Source organism: Neodiprion lecontei, chromosome 2 (genome assembly GCF_021901455.1).
Source record: "Neodiprion lecontei isolate iyNeoLeco1 chromosome 2, iyNeoLeco1.1, whole genome shotgun sequence".
Lineage (NCBI taxonomy): Eukaryota > Metazoa > Arthropoda > Insecta > Hymenoptera > Diprionidae > Neodiprion > Neodiprion lecontei.
The window spans coordinates 25,365,309-25,383,235 of NC_060261.1; the positions used below are offsets into that span (position 1 = coordinate 25,365,309).

Genomic DNA, 17,927 nt, shown 5'->3' on the forward strand with positions numbered 1-17,927 from the left:
CCACTGAGGCTCTTGGAATCTCCAAAGCCTTATAAGTCTTAGCCAAAAACAAGGGCTTTGTGAAGGCGTTAATTTTGTCAGACTACTTGAGTGTCTTCACGTCATTTCTTCAATAAACACAAGATCACCCCAGGCACAGATCTTCAGAAATTGTTTTTAAGAAGTCCATCGTGCATCTTCCTAGTTTTGGCTGAATTTATCATCAAAAATAACCTCAACCTGTAATCACTGGTATCTCTAACCAAATAACAAATTTTGGCGTGTCTGTTTCAGTGTTTTTTGTTTAATTTGTTGCTGTCCGTGCCGTCACATCCTTATATTCCCAACCTACGCCATCTCGAAAACCTAAAACAAAATATAGGAAATCTCTCTGTAACTCTCACACTCTACAAAGATCAATCGCTGGAGGATCACACTTCTCCAATATCCAGTAACTCGGAACTGACCCAGGTTACACCAGGTTTAAGAGTACTTTGACTTATCCTCTTAAGGGGTATAGCCATACGAAAGAAGATGACGAAAACGAACTCAAACCTTACTTAAGTTATGTTTCTAGTATGCACTCAAATCGCTCAGAGCACTCAGATCTAGTACAAATCTGTTATTTATAACTAGAATTGAGCGTTTTTAACTGGATTTGAGCGCTCGTAGTGATTGGAATGCATACTCCGAACGCATCTTTTATCATAACATTGCAACAGTTTTCAATTGTGCATGAAACCAAGATATTACTTGTTAAAAGTTACAGGATTACAACCCAAAAACTAAGTAAGTCTTATTACATTTCTGCAGCTTATCATCGTATAATGTTCTGGTTGGGTTTTTAAGGTTCCTAGAGATCCAATTAGTAAGGAAAAGCTCCTATGAATCGTTTTTGAAACGACGGGTTTGGGCAGTGCAAATTACAGTAATACTAAGTTTACCCTTTTGGTTTTTCAAAAATTTTGACCGCTTTCGAAAAATGCTGAAATCAATCTTTTGGTACGCTACAGTGATGTAATTTAGCGAGAGAAAAAAATTGCAAATGGTCTCAAGTTGATCTGATAGATAGCTCAAAAAATACAGCCAATAAACCAAGAAATATTGACATATCTTCTCAATGGTTGATCCTAATTTGCTACGAATATTATCATAATATAATATGAAAGGTAACAGGGAAATAAAATCATTTCTGCACCTTGTTTTATTCAATATATTTCTGTTTTTAGTTGTTGAAATAAGTAAAAACTCTGAAAATGGGAAAATGTTCAACAATTGATATTATATATTCATTTGGCGTGTTGTACGTTATCGTTACAATTTCATGTAAATAATAATCTTGGATATATTCACCTCAGCTTTCATCTACCCCCTTATCTAGATAATAGACATAAGCTCCTTATCTTGTAACAACATCGTTTTTGTCATTACTTCAAGATGTAAAGGATAAACTCATTTATCTCTAGCACATATCCAAGTGTAATAGGAGCATCAAATTGATAAACAATAAGTGAAATGAAATTTACACAACAACTGTGTATCATATTCTAGATACATTTGTTGTGTATAAATATACTTTACATTTGTGTAAGTTAGTCGCTATGATTGTATGTAAAAAAAAGTTGTTTGTAGATTCGTTGATTCGCATATTGATACATATGGATTGATGCATTATCAGTATTTATATTATATTCCTACATATTCCCTCTTAGCTGAGAATGAAATAGTAGGCATTTTACTCATACGAAGTATTTCATTCCTGCTATAATAATCTTACTATAATTGATTAATAATTGATAAATATGCATACAATTATGGATAATGTCAATATTGGACATTATTTTTCGTTGCTGTATGTAGCTGTATACGCCTGTTTCTAAACGAAGTGTAGCAATTGAAGTGTGCAACGCAGAGAGAGTAATGAAAAACGTTCTCAGTCACACATTCGTGACAATAGTGAAACACTTCTTTTGTCATACAACGTACAATGGAATTCATATCTAGCAATAATAATGGAAATGCGAGAATTAAGTGTAAAATTTGTCTTATAGATAAATATCTAATCAACACTACTTTCTATATTCATTTATCATTATGTAATTCAAGTCTTGGCCTTTGGTGTTTTCTGGTAAATAATTTACTATAATATACTGATAATAGACATGAGTATTTAGCCTTCCCGTTATATTTGAGCTGACTGGTATTTGAAAAATTTATCTACGAAAAATGTAAAAACTTATTCAACCATCTTACTTAATAAACTTGACATGAAAATATTATAAACTTCATAGATCATATTACAAATTACAATTCTGCAGATTGCACTGTATAATAAAACTAATAATAATAATAATAACAACAACAACAACAACAACATGCAGATGATGCAAAACGCCTCAATAATTGTTTTTTAAATTAATCAATAATGAAAAAAATTATTTCTTCAAATCATCTTAGAATAATATAGTATATAAATATTCATGAAATAGACGCATGATAATTTTTCATGTTTACAGACAAATGAATTTTTAGTTAGTGACCGTGAACTAATTAGTGAAAAATTTCGTCGGTGATGGGCAGTGGAATCCTTTATCTTATTTGAATACAATTTCTATACAATAATCGTAGTGTGCATGTGCAGGACGTGGGACAATTTTTACGTTAGACTACCTTTTACAAGATTTACAAACAAAACTTTCAATGTTTTAGATATCTTAATATCGAACAAAATCTAATTTTGCATGATTTTGAGAAGAAAGGATATGTTACATTATATTGATGATATGTAGAACTTTAAAAGAATTATTTATAAAACGTGCAAGAGTGGATGTGACCTAAAAATTGTCCCATGCCTTGCAAACCGTAAATATTGTTTAAAAATTATATTTATTTCATAACATTTTCTATAGACTGAAGACGGATGGGTATGTCTGGCTGAAACGTCAAATGAAATAAAGGATTCCACTGACTATCGCCAACGAAATTTTTAAATATTTACGTACAAAGTTTCAGTACCGCTTTGAAATTCTGATCAATAACACCTTGAATATTTTTAGACAAAGACAATTGATTCGCAATTGCTCTATATTGACTTCGCGTTTTACATTATTATTACTCTCTTATCTATAAATAAATATATAATTGGGTTAAACGGAGGATCGATTCAACTATAGATCCTTCTCAACTTCTGGTCGATCCATAGCTTCCTGAGCATGTTGCAGACCTGCGCAATAATGTAGGAGCAAAACACTTAGCGCTTGGACTCTCGAATCGCTTTGGGCAATCAATTTTGCACTGTCTGCTTCTCCGCTATGAGATAATTTCAGCCTAGAGGTAGTCTCAATGTCGAGCGCTGTCTTCAACTTGCCCATCTGTGTGGTATAAAGACCAAGAACAATGACTTATGAACTGTAAAAGTAGTTAATCATCATGAACAGCTTGTGCACATATGTATCATAAACAACTACCATGGAATTGATTTTCTCAACTCGTTCTTCAGGCTCCAGGTATGCATACAGACATTTCCCCGTGTCTTTCGCTCGCGACATCAAGCCGTCATCCAAGTCTCCACTCAAAAGTGGCCCTACTATCGATGGGTCCGCTCCTTCCAATAAATTGGTGCTTATACCCAGTCCACCAACAATAGAACTCTGCATATTTGTGTGAATTAGGTCAAGTTACAGAAATGATATAAGCTGGAGTAGTGGGTGATGATTAATTGATAATCGTCAAGCAACAGTAAAGAAAATATATTACTACAAGAGTTATTACTACCACCATTAGTTCTGTGAATTTCTGCCATAAATGTTCACTGAAAAAGGAGACAGATCAACAACAGTAATATGCACAAAACAGTTTCAAGTTCACTTCCAAGATGACTTAAAACATTTTATTAGATTAATTTTCTAAAAGCAAAGCAGATTGAGGTGAAGCATTAAGGTTCTATGGTGTGAGTAAAAGTTTGCTTATTTTACATAATATAATAATTACTTGCAACACATCACAGGGTATAATAATAACATTATTATAAGAAGATTCTTAAAAGTTTCTGAAGAACGTTTAAAAACTAAATTTCATTCATTATTGTTTTGAATGGCAAGTTTAACTGAGTTGATAAGTGGTTCTGGCCTTAAGAAAAAACCTAAGTTCCGATCTACCTTGCGAGAAGAACATGGGCTGGGTGGGAGGCTTCTGGAGGCAAGTCCGCTGCCAGAACTTGGTGGTGCCAGGCAAGTCGCACTTCCAGCTCTCTTTAGACCGAAGAGCGTATTCGCTATACTGGCCTTCACGGCCAACATCCCCGCGCCCTGATTTTTTTATTACCGCATTCAACTTTTCAACTGTATTTTAACGGTTCTACATGCTAGCTGCTACCAGGTATAACTCATAAAATTGAATTTTAGCACTTTACAAGATGTATATCAGAAGGTAATTTTGGAATTTCGATCCGTTCAGCCCTCAAATTAGCTTCAAATAATTAAAAAATAAGTCCCTCATTTTTAAAATTTTTTATCTCAACTCTAAGACGTATCCCCAGAGGGTTTCTGTCCCCATTTAACCCTTTTCAAGGGAATAGTAAATCTACCAAACGGATTTAGACGAAATTTGATGCAGGGGGTTTCTTCATTCGCTGATTACGAATCTGGATTCAAAATTTTCTAATTCAAAATAGCGGATCCAATATGGCGATGCCAAGTGACTTCAGAATTTTGTAACGTCAAGTTCAGATTCGTAATCAGTGACCTCGAAAACCCCAGAGCACCGAATTTTATCGAAATCGAATGACTTTTTGGATTTTGGTCCGCCATATTGGATCAGCCATTTTTATTTCGAAATTCGAATCCAGATTCGTAATCAGCGATCCAAGAAACCCCTCTATATCAAATTTCATCACAACCCGTTAGGTAAATTTACCGTTCCCTTGAAAAGGTTAAATGGGGAAATCAACCTTCTGGCGGCACCGGTTAGAGTTGAGATAAAAATCTGAAAAAATCAGGGAATTATTTTTTAATTATTTGGAGCCGATTTGGGAGGTGAGACAGTCGAAATTCAAAAATGATAATTTTTAGGACCATTCTAGTACACAGCATCTTTGGATGTGAATTGTTAAATGTTAATTGAGTTAATCGGTGCATATATACAACTTAGGATGTTTTCTTTGGAAGCTAAATTTCTTTATCACTTCCGCCTCAAAAACTTGTACATAACTAGAAAAAAAAATTCTTGCTCAAGTATATCTTCTAAATCAAATTTTAAAGGGTTGCTCTCAGAATTTAAAGTTTGCTTATTTAAATAACATGGCCGAAATGTAATTTTGTTTTAATCGTTACCACTCAGCTAATTCAATGATTAAATTTTTTAAAAAATCGTAATTTTTGTTTAAAGTCAAAAGTTTAGCCACTAAAGACATTTATACATGAATTTGTTCACAAATTAAACTTTCAAAGCTTATAAGTTTTCGTTTTACGGACAATTGCGAAAAATTGAATTTGTAGGAAATGCATTCAGGATCACCTACATATCATAAAGTGCAACTGAATGGTAAAAATCTTGTTTTAAAATAACGCCTTCCCTGTATTATAAGATGAAAAAACAGAGCAACCTTTCAAAACTTGGATTAAGAGAAATTCTTCTACGTGAATTCTTTTTTTTTACTGCTCACAAGTTTTTCAGGTGGAAGTGAAGAATAGGATGATGCTTCTAAACAGTATGCCCCTAAGTACATAAATAACACAAACTTCATTACCAATCACAATGCAAATATGGCACCTTTAAATACTGTTGCATAGAATCACAGCTCGTATTTTTTAATTATATTAATTTTCCTTATCGTTTTGGAGATATATTATACCATTTAACATTGACTTGCTGTTCTATTATTGAAATCCTATGCTAAACGCGAGTACATAATTATTACAGGACTTTGAAAGTGGCTCAACGAAAGTAAATGGTGCGTTGTTCCAAAATCATAAGCAAAAGAGAGAAAGATAAAATTATGTACTACAAGGAGCCAACATTGTTTTGCGATTAGAAACTAAATATACATTATACTTTGTCAAGTTACGAATGATTATTGTGATGGATATTGGAGTTGGTTTTAAATAATCGATATTCTCTGGATATTTTTTAATCTATTGTTTAAAGCGAAAAACTTTGTTACGAACTCTGAAGAAATTAGTTGCAGGGGCAAGGTGTGAGCCTACAATAAACCTTCACCTTCAGTGAATACAGACAATTATTATTATTATTTTTATTGATTATAAAATAATATTAAAACCCACAAAAAATTTGACCGTTCAGAATCATTAAACTTGAATTTTAGATGTTATATCAATATCAGTATAACATCGAATAAATTAATAGCTTGATAAATAAAATTTAATATTCGATTATTGGAAAATGACTAGATAATTATTGATTCAGTCGCATTTTTACTACAATTATAAGTATAAAAATCATGTAAGAATAGATTTTTGTTACATATCTAATACCTGAACTTGGTCCTCACACACAGTGAATGATATTTCAGGTCCGCCATCTCCCACAACAATATTAGACTCGTTTTCATCCGCTTCGAAAGCCAAAGTTGTAAGACTATCAGCTCCACATCCTCCAGAAGTCTGGCACCTTGTTTCACATTTTTTGTGGCAAACTAATCCACAATCCCGACACTGAACAGCATCTTTAAGCCAGATCTGAAAAAAAATTCCGGAAAATATGATTTTCAGACTATTTTCCCTGCAGAAAATAAGTCTATGAACAGAACTGCTACCTTTTTAGAGCAAAAGTCGCAGTGTGTCGCTCTGTGGAAATGTGTTCTTATGAAATCGTGTAATTTTTTGTCCCCACTTTCGACGTTTATCATTTGCGGCGTTCTAGCAATCTCAGGATTTTCCTTTCTGGCTGTCTCGCCGGCGTTCAGTTGATTCTGAACTTGGCTGATATTCCATGTGAAAGACAGTAAGACGTCACCATAGCAGAGTGTCGGATCAAATCCAGAATAACCTTGCAATTTCAGGTTTGATGTCATCGTAGAACCTATTTGTAAAGTGTTAATTTCAATTAGTAACTCAAAATCTAATTGTATGAAATAAATCGCAGATGAGCTCGTTCGGTATTATCAAATATCTGTGCGGTAGAATATATACTACGATTCTCATAATGCTTTTTTGTGTGTTAGTAATACTTGTCGATCATATTAAGCTAGGTGAGTAAATTGTAGCGTGCGATGTTTGCTATCTTGTGCATGGGATGTTCATATTGGCCAACAATTTGGTTGTAAGAGTAAATTGCTAACTCTCTTTCGGTATGTAATTTTTCTAAGGAAGTACATGCATCTCCGTAGCTACCTTCTACCTCAAGATGTATGTTCATGAGAATACCACCAAGTAACATGCAGTTCAAGAGGTAAGAAGTACACCTCAAAAGATGTAAAGAGTATAATAATCATAGAACGTGTGTGCATGTATTCTTGAAACTGCTTACTTATCTTTTGAAGTATACATATACAAACAGGTTGATGTAATGCTCAAAGTGATAGAAGAACAGTGAAAATTCTCTTGGAATTAAAACACAAGAGAATTGAGAACATTTGAAATGGTATTAAAATATTTTTAACTTCTCGCATCACTGTTTTGAAAAGAAAAAAGAAAGTTAGCGTAATCACACCGAAAATGAAAAGTAGAGTTTCTACTAGATCTCGACGTTTTAAGATCTAGAGAATTGTCTCCGACCATTTTCGCCTGGACGTCTGAATGTATGTATGTGATCAAGCTTTTTGTCTGACAATATTTCGAAAGCGGATTACTAAATTTCAATGATTTTGGTATCAATCAATGTGGCATTTCTCAACTTGAGAACTGATTAGATTTTGGCTTTGATCAGTTCAGTACTTTTCAGCTATTTAAGTAACAAGATTCCAAAAGATCAAATGGAAATGATGATACTCATACTCATACCGTTCTTGTGTCAGCAAAATTTGCATGATTTTGATAAGAAAGAATATTTTATCCACGCAGAAACATATGTAGAACAGATGATACTTCAGAATATAATTGGATTTCCTCAAAATTACATTACTATAGAAAGTGTATGATAAATTTAAAAAAGTTATGCTGAACAATGTTGTATCAGGCCTACAAAACCGTTTCTACTTCTTTCTGATAAGGTTAGTAAATCAAATATTTTATTGTAATTTATTATGTGAATAACTCGAGAACTACTAGACTGATTCCAAAATCTAATCAGTTCCGAGTTGAGCAGAGCCGTGTCGATTGAGGCGATAATCATAAAAATCCATGGGTCAATTCTCGAGATATCAGGATTTAAAATTTTTGGTAACTTTTGTTACACGCAACACTCGAAAATTTCTGGACCGAATGAATCTGACATCTAATCAGTTTTGAGATGAAAAAAGCCGCGTCAATTCAGACCATATTAACAACTTAACCATAGACACACAGCCAGTGTTTGCATGAAAATGGTTGGAGTCGATTCTTTCGATTTCAAAACATCAAGACCAGTCAAGTTCTGGTGAAAAGCTAATCTAGTGGGTTGAAAAAATGTTCTGTCAAGATACGCCAGTTGCTGTAAAAAATCATTTCTCGAGCATTGTCTGTCAAACACATGAATTTTGAAAGACTAGTATATACGATCATTAAATTCTAGTATTAAAATGCTGTATGACAAACCAGTATCCGGTGGAAGTAGAGCGTAACATTTGAGATAGTGACCAATCGTAGACATGGAGCACTGTGCCAGTATCAATTTAATGGGAGCATTGATGTACCCCAAGAGAAGTGGAGGATTATCTCCGCCTTTTACTCTAGCCCAAACTCCCAGGTTCAAATACTGAAGGTCAGAATCAATTTGAAAGTTATGCGTTTCCTCAAATGATATTAGCGACGCAACGCTTTTCTCCTTTGTCGTGTAATACAAATCATTCATGCTTTGGACACTGCCATCGTCAGTCGAGTAAATTTGGCTGATATTTGTGATCAAAGATTGATTGGAAATGGTGGAAATTGTAGAAATTCTGCGAGATGGTGATTCGGGACATGAGGGGGTCTGTGGTATATCCTCGCAGCTTTGTGTCGCACTTTCTTTCCTTTTAGACAGTTTACTAGCTTCCCCAAAGTCCAGCACCTCAAAGTCAGTTTCTTTTAATTCAGAAAACTTGATCGGGCTATCAAATTTCGTGGTTTTCATATCTGAGGTGCTTTTCTCGCTAGCTATTAATTCGCTTTTCGATACCTCATTCTTGGCAACCTTCTTCTCAACACCAACCTTATCCAACGCAGTTTTCTCAAGTTCTGATTTCACGGAACCTTGTCTTTCCATCTCTGCTTTAGCATATTTTCTCTCTACTCTAATAATGAACCTTCGTTGCGCAGCACCTTTGACGAGTTTCGCAACCTGATTCATGTTCAAGACCTTTTTACCATCCACAGCGATCAATATGTCGCCTCGCCGCATTTCGCCAATTGCTGCTGGACTGCCCGAGACGATAGTTTCTACTATAACGCAGTTGATTCCAATTTCGGGTATGATATCCTGCCTGAATACAACGCCGAGTTGCTGCTGCGGAGTTTTACTGATTATCAAATCTAAGATCATGTATGCTACTCCGCTGTACTGTGTCAAGCAAACCCAGGGCATCACGTCAACACTCATTGTGCAGTAAATTTCAATTCGATCAATTTCATCGGTGTTAAATGAATTGGGATTCATGTTTAATCGACTCACTTCCAGAAGAGTCACTTCCAGGTTTCCTGGACTCGACTTTCGGTTGGAATCCTGGGGAAAGAATGGTGCAAGTCGTATTAAGGATGACCAAACCATACTGCCTTAATCAAAAGTCAGAGAGAAATAAAAACCTTTTAAAAAACTTTCAGCAGCGTTACTTGTTAACGGTAATATCAACTGCTGTTATTAACAACGAATTAACAATTGAAGTGTGAATGAAAAAGGATACATACGTCCATTTTTGAGCCCTTTCTTACCGACACACTAAGTTTTCTTTCCGTTTCCTAATTTTTTACTTGGATGGTGCAGCCCATTCACGCATAATTTCTTTTTTTAAAGAAAAATAGCTGTTTGCAATAGAAAAGGTTTAAAATATGGGATACTTACCTCAATCAAATCAACATCCTCGTCATTGAGCCTTCGAAAAAAAGGCTTATACCGCATCTTGTATCTGGGAAGGGTGTGTTTCTTACGAATTGCTCTCCGTATCTGGCCGGTGATCAGCGATATAATTTGTGGTTGTAACTGACGTCCCTGAAAGTGCGACTGTACGTGAAATTCCAGAATTGGTTCAGAGTAGAAGCTGAGAGACCAATGAGTGTAAGGGACACGCGTAAACTGCAGTCGAGCTCTCCCTGTTACTCGTTTCACTGAAATTGTAGGACATTCCATATTTTTTGAATGAAATAAAAATTGTAAGGAATACACAATTGTAACGAAAAATGGATATTTCATGGCAGAAACATTCCAGCTGTAAACACCTGACCCAAATTCTCACCATTTCAAAACCGATTCAAACTTTATGAAACATTTTTATTATCTGCCAAGAGCATGTTTGACTTTTTACCGATTTTTATTTGCATACGTTTAGACATGAGCATCGGATAATGCACGAGTTCTAACATAGTATACATACAAACAAAAAGTTAGATACAAAACAGGTTATTTTTAAGCAAATGAAAATGAATGAAAGCGAATGAAAAACAGATTAAAACCAACTCTCGTACCATAATGAAACTTACACATATATCTTTATAGCACAGGAGTATTCTCTGAGACTTTTGGTGAATTAAAGACGGCTTGCGAGAAATCTAAAAAACGGAGGCCCTATGATTTTTTTCAACTTTCGGGAGCCACCATATTTTGTTTTGTATAATAATCTTTAATACTCAGCTAATACTGTAACTGTGTAATAAGGTGGTCCTTAAAAAGGTCATTTTATAATTTCGACCGGTTCCAAACAATTGAAATATAATTCCCTCATTTTTTCAGTTTTTTTATCTCAACTCTAATCCATGCCTGCAAGAGGTTGAATTTTCCCATTTAACTTTTTCATAGGCACATTCAATCTACCGAAGGTATTTCGATAAAATTTGGCCAAAGGGGGTTTCTTGGGTCACTGCAATGATTACGAATCTGAACTCGAAATTTGATAATTCAAAATGACGAATCCAACACGGCGGACCAAAATCCAAAAATAATCCAATTTCGATAAATCTTGGTATTCGGGGGTTTTCAAGGCAGCTGATTACAAATCTGAACTCGACATTAAAAAATTTAAAATGGTGGACCCAATATGACAAAATCAAGTAAGTTTTGGGATGTTTGTCCACCATATTGGATCCGCTATTTTAGATTTCAAAATTTCGGGTCCAGATTCGTAATCAGCAACCCAAGAAACCCCAGAGTACTGAAGTTTTAGCGAAGTGTAATTAATTTTAGGATTTTGCCACGCCATATTGGATCCGCCGTTATAAATTGTCAAATCTTTGAGTTCAGGTTTATAATCAGCGATTCAAAAAACCACCCTGTACCAAATTTCAACGGTAGAAAATCTGGTCGGTAGATTCAATGTGCCCCTGAAAGAGTTAAATGGGGAAGTTCACCCTCTTGTGTGCACGAGTTAGAGGCGAGACAAACATCTGAAAAAATTAGGGAATTATTTTTGAATTCTTTAAAAACCTTTTTAAGAACCACCCTACTGTATAGCGCTTAATTTTTTTTTTTTGTATCAAGTATAGTTTTAAAGTTATTACATTCAGCACTCTGCTGTTGTTGATTTCTGTATATATTTTGTCGGCTGCTAACATCTAACCGTTTTTAAACAAAAATCTACAAAGAATCATACATACTCTTACCAACTAACTAATATATTTCACAAAGGTTGAACCGGTTTTACGTAGGTCAGGGTTTTGGTCAGGTTGATTACACGTGTAATACCCCATGATTGTATAATTTCTATATTCACACCTTGCACAGACAAATAAGCTGTCTTTCCCAGCACCATTTTAGCATCAATCGACAATTGAAAATTCCCACAATAATGAAGGTCCAAAGCCAAGTCTAAGGTCTCTAATAATCCTGTATCTGCGTCAATTTTTGCGTCTGCCACCTCCAACCCTTTTATTGTTGGGAATTGATTGCCGAGGTGAAGATCTCGCAACTAAAAATTCAACAAAAATAATTAATATGCATGAGCAGCATTTTTAAATTTCCAAGTAAATATTTGTTATTGTTTGTACTTTTATGACTCGGAAATAATAACGATGGATGTCTATAAATTACTATTTTTCATGAGGCTGAAGTTAGTAACGTTATTCTAAGTCTTATAATAAGGTAAAAGTCATTCATATTTTCAACATTCAACTACTTTAAAGTCACTAAAACATTTCAGAATAGTAATTTTTTTCTCCAAAGTTTCGTTAAGCTAACATTACTAACTTCTGCCTCATGTTTTAATCCTGGAAAGCTTGCCAAAATCGATGTAGGGCAGAGCAATGCTGCTATGGGATCAAAAATTTCTCAACTTATAGGGTTCAAGTGTTAGAACTTGTGCATAGTTCATTGAGTATATCGGTTACGTTGAGTACAAAAAATTCGGAAAATATGTGGTAGGATAGATGTACTATTTGTGGCCACCTTAATATCATATGTGCCCATCAATCGTACCATTTGTTCATTCAATCTGTTAAAATCAAGCAATACATATCGAATCCTATTCACGTTACATCTAGCGTTGGTGCTCAATTTGGTCCACCATTTTTTACTACTTTTATTAATATCATTCATTTAGTAATTAAATTTGTTCGATTCTTATTTTCTGCTGACGATACTAAAACGTTTAAAGAAATATTGAATGTTGACGATAAAGTATTATTACAAAAAGATTTAGGTGCTATTTGTAGTTGGTATATCGCAACAAATTTTTTTATATTACGTTCAGTAGTTGTGGTAGTCGCGTTCTACAATATGATTTTAGTGCATACAAATTGGGTAATTCTTTCCATAACCCTTTCATGCGCACATTGTTTTCCTTCCATGCAGTTCACTTGAAATTTTGTATATATGTGCTTTTGAAGTCGTTGATTACGAATCTGAACTTGAAATTCGAAAATTCAAAATGGCGAATCCAATATGGCGGACAAATAAAAAAACAAGAAAGATTTTCAAAAAATTTTGTCAATTTTTTAGTGTGTTAAGTCAGAATGCAAATTGGCATTCGGATTTTCATGGTAGATTGGCAAAAAATGCTTTGTTTTATGGAAAAGTACAATCTTGGACCATTTGTTTACATGTGCTATTTTTGCAATAAATAAATTTCTAATTTTTTTCAGACTTAGAAATATTTCAAGAACCATGTGGAATCAATTAAGAACTCGGTAGTCATTACCAAAAAAATAGTTGACTAAATACAAAGCTGAAAAAAAAAGCTAGGACTCTGATCATCCTAGCGTGAATTAAAGGGTTGAATAAGTTTCTAAAGCAAAAGATCATGGTTTCTATTTTAACTGCAATTTAAATTTTAACGAAGATGATGATTATGTTTTGAGAGCTACAAAAGAAATTAGCTTTATTAAACGTTTTTCTAAAGTTTCTGATGATGTAAAAACTTTCAGAACACTTTATTATTCATCATTTCTGTATCCAATTTTAACGTACTGTTCGATTATTTGGACACCTCATACTATATGTATCCAAACATTTACAAACTTGAAAAATTATATTACTTATTTTTGCGTTTTGTAGCTTTTAAGTCCGGCAATCCAATGCATTTTAGTGATTAAGATTACTGAAATATTTCTTCAATTCTTCTAATACCGTCAGTTTGTTCAGAAATGTACAGAATTGATCTAATTTTTGCTTATTGAATTCTTAATAATGTGATTGACCACCCGAGTTGCTATCTAGGTTTCTTTTTTTCACTCCAAGCAGAACTTTACGACACAACAATGACTATTTCTACATAAATTTGAACATCAAATCATACTCTGTAAGTGACCGTCTATCATGATTATGTAACGAGAATAAAAATTGATTTGATCCGTACAACACTAGTTTTTATACTATAAGAAACCTCTCCAGATCTTTATTTAAGTATGAATAACTCTTTTCTAAATTACACTACAACACTGTATTATATCTTTTTCTATGTACAAGGGTGGGATATACATTTTTACATAGTTAATCTCTAATAAATAAATAAATAAATTTCTGACCATAACCACTCGGTGTAAAATAAATACCTAGCCATAAATGGCACAAAAGTGTTTGGTCGGCTTTGAGCATTGTGAAATTTGATTGTTAAACAATTGAATATTCAAAAGCTGCGCTGATATTTACTGCAGAGGATATTCTTGTAATTGGATCAATAACTGAATAGATTTCTAGTAGCAGGAACAATTGAATCGTTTCCCTGGTGTAAATTTCTACTACTACGAATATTTACAGAAATTGGGCTATATTAAACTGTATTATTTCATACAAAATAATAAATATGGGGCATTGACATGACATCTTGATCAAGATTTTACATCGATGTCTCAGATTGGCTTTATAATTTTTTCTCTGAAAGTTCATGACAAATAACGCAATCGCAATTTTTTTCAGAATTTTTTGACCCAGCGTATCTAAAGTATGATTTAAAAATTGAATAAGCCCCCACTTTCTGAAATTTTCAAAAATTTAGAAAAAGTTTATACGATATAACAAAATTTTTGACACCTAGTAGAAGATGGAGATTTCATAACTTCAAAAGAAAAATAAGAGAAATGAAAAAAAAATTATTATTACTGGATTGCATTTTTGCCGTAAGAATGAACACAAAAGTTCATTATAATACCTCTCTGAATACATGTTTTTTAGCCCACCATACTATAATGAGCTTTATGTTCATTCTTATGTAAAATATGCAATCCAATAATAATAATTTTATTTTATTTTTTCATTTTTCTTATTTATCTTTCAAAGTTATGAAATGGCCATCTTCTGGTAGGTGTCAAAATTTTTGTGACACATTATAAGATTATTCTGAATTTCTTCAGGTTTTAGAAAGTGGGTTTTTTTTAAAGTGTTTAAATCATACTTCAGATACACTGAGTCGCAAAATTCTGAAAAAAATTGCGATTGCGATTTTTGTCATGAACTTTCATAGAAAAAATTATAAAGCCAATCTGAGACATCGACGTAGAATCTTAATCGAGGTATCATGGGATGCTCCATATACGTAGTTTTTCATCAAGAATGGTTAATTTTTTTGAAAACTGTAGTGGCTTGAAGATTTCTCACTGAAAAAATGCTAATTTTCACGAAAATATACAAGTTTTAATAAGAAACTAGCCATATTTACAATTTTTTATGAAAACAATGTTTCGTAGAAAATTGTACGAAGTGTCTCAATTTCTATACCCTAATTGAGTGAAATGACCAGTATCTTCTGAGAAAATTCTCCAAATACAGACAGCTTTACAAAAATAATTAAAAACTAGTTTCCAATATTTCTTTTCTCAACAGTAAACTCTCATACAGTGTAATGACGAAATACAAGTCTCTTTTTTCTGACATAGAAAAGTGTGAAAAAATATGTGTTGAAGTCAACTCCTTCTATTGCGCTACTTGTCCTCAATAGCCAAAATTGTTGAATGAAAACAATTGAAGATCAAAGCGAGCATCATGTTCCAGTTAATTATATGACTCACTTGAACGCTGTCGAACAGTTTGCCAGTAGTCGACCTGGTAAGCAGTACTTTGAACTCATTGTTAAGCTTCCTGTAGAGCCAAGAGCGAACCCGTTCTGCGCTTCTGAGCTCGTTGAACAGGAATTGCAGCGTCAAATTGATAGCCAAGTTCTCGTTGCCCTGGGAGACACTTTGCCTAGGAGTAAAGCTGCTGTTGTGAAAGTTTGATTTCTCGTTTTCAACCTCGTTCAGAAGTTCGTCAGGCAAAACTGCACGTCCATGAGGCGCCGGTTTTTCGGGAGGATCGGCAAGCGGCGCCGCTTCCAAGTATTTTATGAATATGTACCATTGTAGAGCCAACGTCGATATTACGCCGCATATAAATGACAATATTAAGAGTGTTACAATGCTCCAGAAGTCCATTGTTTTATAATAAATTGATTGAATTTAATTTATCAAACATAATCGACGTAGAAAGAGAAGTAATTTCTTCTTTTTCTAAGCGGAGATGCGTAGGTACGCAATATTTATAGTGATGCGATCATACTTTGGTGTATTTTCACCTTCAATTAATGAACATTATTTCATTTGGTTGGTAGGAGGTGTTGGAACAAACTTAAGAATTGATTTACCCCAACCTGATTCATAATTGATATTTCATTACTTCAACAACTAGTGTGTGGTGGTGTAAAGCTAATAAATAGTGTCAGACTTTCACTCTGAATCACGCATTTCTAATTTAACTACATGTAATTGTCTACTAGGTTCAATGGTGTGAACATTTTTTATGTGGAACAATTAGTTTTATCAAGTGACAAAAAACAGTCGCCACATGCCGTTTTATGTGAGAATTAAATTTTGACATTTCTGTATCGATTCCAGCGGCTTCCTCCACATTGACACTTCTCTCTCAGCTGACGCGTGACAGCTGAACGAAGCCTTTATGGAATCGTAATACACAACGATGGGGGGGGGGGGGGGGGGGGCTAGACACTACGCGACATGCAACGCTTCTACCCTTACCGGCCGAGCTACTTATTAATTCAATTTTAACTGATTCTTGCAATAGGATTGATAATTTTGATGGTTGATATACAATTTTCACGGTCACGTTTTCACTCGTTCGTTCAATTGCATAACATGATACATTGCTGCCCTATTTTTATGCAATTATTACGACAGGGTCTTGAAGCATTGTGTATTCGACTCGGTGTATACATACCTACATGCTCGAGGGACAGGGTACAGAAAACTACGATTTGCTAATAAAATCATTGTCAATGCATAGTTTATTTTTATGGCGCACATGTTGCATGATCATTTGTATTTTTGGTGGCTACCGATAATCGTATTGAAAAACATCATTTTACTCCTTATCACCTTCAAGAATCCTGAAAAAGTCCCGGAGCTAAGGATATCAATGCCCAAATTACGATAAAAAAATAACTCGGCCGGTATGGAAGAACAGTGCGAAGAAAAATTGCAATAGATAACAGATAACTCTTATTTATAAACAATGAGTATTTGTTGTTAATGAGTTGTGTCATGCACAATTGTGTCGTATGACCATACAGCTTTAGCTGATGGAGACTACACAAGGAGCACGAAGTCCATGTAAACAAGAAGCTGCCTGAAATAAGATGGTACTGGTGATCCGTATGCACCGAAGACAGTACAGGGAGTATAAGGCAGTACAGAATACTTTCTATGAATCACATTGTAAGATCATCGATTAGTCAATCTTGAGTATCCTTGCAACCATGGCACGGAGTAGTAGTCCTACTATTCCGTCATTGACTGAAGAATATGTATAAACACGGATAGCCCTGGGTAAATTTTTGTGACCAATTTTCGGCGGGCAAGTGGGCCCAGGTCGGCCTGGGAGCCTAGGAGGGTTCTGGTCTATCGACTCTATCTAACGGGTTCGCACCGACATTTGTAGCAGCCAAAACAGTGTCGGTATAGAAGCTTGAGATTGAGTCGGTACAAAGTGAGTACGTAAGACTACTTTTCGACTGCGACTTAAAAATGTCGATCAGCTCGATCATCCCCGTGAGAAGACGCCTAACCGCGTCCACAGCCAACCACCGCATCAACCTCCGAGCACCTCCAACCACTGTCAACCACCTCCTACCATCTCCGACTACCTTCTACCACCCCCTACTACCTCCTACCAGCGCCTACCACCTTCTCCCATTTCCGAACACCTCCAACCACCTCCGACCACCTCCGACCACCTTCGTCCTCTTC

The 17,927-nt window shown here is 34.6% G+C and overlaps 1 protein-coding gene across 2 annotated transcripts; it reads right to left on the bottom strand.

Moving 5' to 3' along the window:
* Positions 1-1,178: 1,178 nt before the first annotated feature.
* LOC107218790 (PDZ domain-containing protein 8) lies at positions 1,179-16,635 on the bottom strand. Of its 2 annotated transcripts, XM_015656801.2 has the most exons (9): positions 15,699-16,635; positions 11,974-12,166; positions 10,111-10,373; positions 8,670-9,774; positions 6,752-7,017; positions 6,471-6,674; positions 4,137-4,286; positions 3,447-3,629; positions 1,179-3,350 (listed from the first exon to the last, which is right to left on the bottom strand). In XM_015656801.2, the coding sequence occupies exons 1-9, from the start codon at positions 16,098-16,100 to the stop codon at positions 3,147-3,149; spliced, it is 2,970 nt and encodes a 989-aa protein (XP_015512287.1). In that variant the 5' UTR covers positions 16,101-16,635; the 3' UTR covers positions 1,179-3,146. The 2 variants fall into 2 exon arrangements, with proteins under 2 accessions (XP_015512287.1, XP_015512288.1); XM_015656802.2 differs by lacking the exon at positions 4,137-4,286.
* Between the last annotated feature and the right edge of the window lie 1,292 nt (positions 16,636-17,927).

Coding starts and splice junctions, on each gene's coding strand:
- LOC107218790 (XM_015656801.2), bottom strand. CDS start 16,100: ATGGACTTCTGGAGCATTGTAACACTCTTAATATTGTCATTTATATGC. Junction 7,018..8,669: donor TCTACTTCCACCGGATACTG/GTTTGTCATACA, acceptor CTTTACAAATAG/GTTCTACGATGACATCAAAC. Junction 4,287..6,470: donor TGTGTGAGGACCAAGTTCAG/GTATTAGATATG, acceptor TAAAAAAATCAG/GGCGCGGGGATGTTGGCCGT.